A 3814-nucleotide genomic window follows, 5' to 3' on the forward strand; every position below is an offset into this window, starting at 1 on the left:
CTCTCACCCCCCCCCAGCCTCTCCATCCCCCCCACCCCCCGCCCCGCTTCCTCCGCCCTGGCCCCTCTGGGTCCAATTCCCCGCCCACCCGCTCCCCTCCTCCCCCTGCGCTTCCTCCTCTCCCTTCTCCTTCGGCCCGCCCGCACCCGTGGCTTCCACCATGCCCTCGAGGATGACGACGATCTCAAAGTCGTCCCTCTCGAGGGCGCGGCGCGACGCCTCCCAGAAGGGGCTGGCGGCGTCGATCTCGTGGCTGATGACGAGCGGTGAGACGAGGAAGAGGCGGTCGTCGCCCGTGTCAAAGCCCACGCTGAGATCGGTCTGGTGCAGCGGGATGAACTCGCCCTCGAGCGTCTGGCGCGAGCGGATGAGCTTGGCGCGGATGGAAGCCTCGACTATGTGCGACGAGCGCAGGTCGCCCACGCGGAACATGAGGCAGAGGCGCCCGTCGCGCAGCGACACCACGGCGTGCGAGGAGAAGACGAGCGTGGCGGCGCGCTTGTTGGGCTGCGAGATCTTGACGAACATGCAGCCCACCATGAAGGCGTTCACCATGGAGCCCAGGATGGCCTGCAGCAGCAGCAGCACGATGCCCTCGGGGCACTGGTCGGTGATGACGCGGTGCCCGTAGCCGATGGTGGTCTCCGTCTCGATGGAGAAGAGGAAGGCGGCCACGAAGCCGTTGAGGTTGTTGACGCACGGCGTCCACGCCGTGTCCTCCAGGTGCTCCAGGTCGCCGCGGCCGTAGGCGATCAGCCACCAGATGGCGCCGAAGAAGAGCCAGGTGAGCGCGTAGGCCAGCACGAAGAAGAGCAGGCTCAGGCGCCACTGCAGGTCCACGAGCGTGGTGAACAGGTCGGTCAGGTAGCGGTACGTCTCGCGCACGTTGCCCTGCTGCACGTTGCAGCGGCCGTCCTTCTCCACGTAGCGCTGGCGGCCGCGGCGCCGCGGCTGCTCCTCAGGCCCCGGCGAGAAGGCGGCGTTCTCCTGCGCCATGGCCGTGGCCGCGGTGGGGAGGTCACGGCCCGGGCGGCGGCGCGGGGCCTGGAGGGGCTGAGAGGTGGGCCGGATTAGCCGAGCCGCGGGAGAGGCCGAGACGTCCGGGCCTGCGCCCAGGGGCCGGGTGGCCCAGAGCGAGTCCCTTGCTGCGTCAGCCTCAGCTCTCCGCATCGGTAGAATGGGAACGATACACACAACCCTAGCCGCCCCCAGCCCCAGCTCGCAACACCGTGAAGATCAAATGGGATAGTGTGTATGAACTGGATCGCACTCTGCACGACTGAGTATTTTCAGGGAAACGGGGTACCAGAGGTCTTGGTCCCACTGCTCTAACTGGGCTGTGCAGCACCTCACAGCCACCCCCAGGGCAAGAGGCCCAGGCAAGGAGGGAGTTCCCTGAAATGCTTAGACTGTGGGTTCCTTCGAGGCAGGTGCTTAATCTTCCTGTCCTGTGCAGAGCCCTCCCTGCCCGAAGGCCACCCCCGCCCCACTCCGCCCTGGCTAATATCAGGCAGTCCCCTAATCCCTGTCTCCGCAATTCAAACTGCTGTCTAACCAGGCTCTTTGGAAGTTCACCTGGAGACTGACACAAAAAGTCTTTCGCATTCCTCCCTCCTTGGACCTCGCTTACTCTACCCCCTCCCACATCTTCCTCTCAACAAGCTTACGAAGGAGAAATGGAAGTGATGGAAAACGAGTGAAAAATCTCCAGTGGGTAAGGGTTGAACATTCCCACCTTGGGAAATTCCTACTGGAAATCCTCCCTGAGGACTGACCATGATCATTGCGGCTGTAGCATCAGCCCCATTTCCCCTAGGTTATTTCCACAGTGGAGACAGCCTGCAAATGGGCAGGAGGACGGGAGAATATGAGATCAACACAGACAGCCGGGGTAAAGGAAGCACAAAGTTCAAGGTAGGCTTGCAGCCCTCTAGTATCCTATTCTTCATGAGCCATTAAATCAGATAAGTGATTTAAGCACACACCTTTACCTCCTTCCTCCCTTCAGTTCGCCCCTCCCTCCCCAGCCTCCCACCTCCCTTGACTATCCTTAAACAGCCCCCCTCCATATGCCGCAAAGCTCACATTCCAAGGGAAGCCTACCTGATTTTGCTTTAAGTTCTTCCCCGTGAGGAGCTCTCTGAGCTGCAGGCTGCCCTGAGAGAGAGAGACCCAGAGCCCTTCCCTAGGCACCCAGGGACCCCTAGGAGGTATGGCTTGTATGAGGAAAGGTTAAGAATTCAGGACTTTTCAACTTTCCCTTCTTCTTGGGAATCATCCTTTCCCCACTCCAAGGAAACCTGGGCTGGCTCGGGTGGGGTGGTGGAGGGGAAGAGTGTGACATAAGGACCACAGATGGCCTGGACATTTGACCAGGTCCTGGGGAGAAACCGCCTGGGTATGTAACTCCAAACCCAGCACTCTCGAATTTAAATTCTGGAGTGAGGTGTTCTGCAGCCAGACCTTTGGAGAGTGTTTGTGTGTGTGTGTGTGTGTGTGTGTGTGCGCGTGCACGCGTGCTGGGGTAGAGGGCAAGAGGAAAAAACAAAATGAGATGGCTTGGAGCTTAGGGGCATCCCTTACATTTCCAGGAGGAATCAGGGGACACAGGATCCAGGAACCCCAATGCAATGGCAGATTAGGGTCTTCCCCTCCCCCAACCATGAGCTTGCTTTTTCTCTTCCTGCAGCCCACGATGTCCTCGATTGGCTTAGGGATCACAGGTCATTCAGAGAAGTACCTGGGCCCACTTATTCCAGCTTCTGCCAAGGTGGGCTTTCAGATGTTCTCTCAGGGTCTTAGGTAATCTGACCCCCAATCTGCCTGCTGAGGCAGATTTCTCTGCCCAGGTGTGGGGAAGAAACGCCAGAGTCTGATGGCCCCCAGAACTCTCTCACCTGCCATTGCCCTGGGAATCTAGGTGAGCCTCACTTTGATTGTGTTTTATCTCCTGTCTTCGGGCTGCACTTTCTCAATGGGTAAGGAAAGGTGTGAAATTGTTGCCTCTATCTCAAGAGCAAAGACTCGATTTCTACACCTTCCCTCCAAAGAGTCCTGTTCCTCCAGCCTATTCCTCCTTATTTCATGTGCATGCTGTGCCCCCTTTCCAGAAGACCCCAGTGCTGCATTTTCCTGGATCTCCCTTTCTCTGGCTAGAGAGTGCTGGCCAGCAAGGGGGCTTATTTTTTGGAAGGGGGTCGGGCGAAAACTCCCTCAGGAACCAGCTCTTCCCAAACCCCCACTTGCCTTGGAAATAGGGGCCCAAACCCAAGTCCCCTGGAACTCAACTCACAGCGTGTGGAGAGGAGAGTAGCCGGCAGCAGAGACCCCTGGCGGTGTAGCGTCCATGCCCCTGACACCGCCTCCCCCCCCACCCCAGCCCCCTTGGAGGGTGGGAGCCGCAGGCACCGCTGTTTCTCCTAAATGTAGCGGCAGCTCTGACTAGGACTTGCTATCTGTGTCATCCGCACTTCCCAGGCTCCCCTGCTCCTCTCCTGTTTCCACAGCAACCAGTCTGGCGACAGCTCTAGAGCATCCCCCTCCCCTCCCCAGTCCTGGGTACCACTAGAGGCTGATCCATACGCCATAGCTATTTTTAGCCAAAGTTCCTCCTCCTGGACAACTCAGAGCTCGCCTCCTCACCCTCTCAGGAAAACAAAAAAAAACAAACAAAAAAAAAGAAAAGCTAGCATGCTGACTCTTTTCTAAGAAGCTCCTTGCTCTGGGAAAATACAGGTCTTGATGTGTTTGGGAATAAGGCATTTGGTTTCCTAGGGATTCACCTCCAGCCGGGCTTCTGGGTGCATGTGCTGCT

At 58.5% G+C, this 3814-nt stretch overlaps 1 protein-coding gene across 1 annotated transcript in view; it reads right to left on the bottom strand.

Moving 5' to 3' along the window:
• Positions 1-3348, bottom strand: part of KCNJ9 (potassium inwardly rectifying channel subfamily J member 9) — a 6669-nt gene extending 3321 nt beyond the window's left edge. Inside the window, 5 exon segments of the mRNA XM_007459942.1 lie at positions 147-1053; positions 2104-2171; positions 2174-2216; positions 3293-3330; positions 3333-3348. Of these exon segments, the coding sequence (XP_007460004.1) occupies positions 147-1053; positions 2104-2171; positions 2174-2216; positions 3293-3330; positions 3333-3348 (1072 nt within the window).
• Between the last annotated feature and the right edge of the window lie 466 nt (positions 3349-3814).

Source organism: Lipotes vexillifer, unplaced genomic scaffold (genome assembly GCF_000442215.2).
Source record: "Lipotes vexillifer unplaced genomic scaffold, Lipotes_vexillifer_v1.1 scaffold2036, whole genome shotgun sequence".
NCBI classification, from domain to species: domain Eukaryota; kingdom Metazoa; phylum Chordata; class Mammalia; order Artiodactyla; family Lipotidae; genus Lipotes; species Lipotes vexillifer.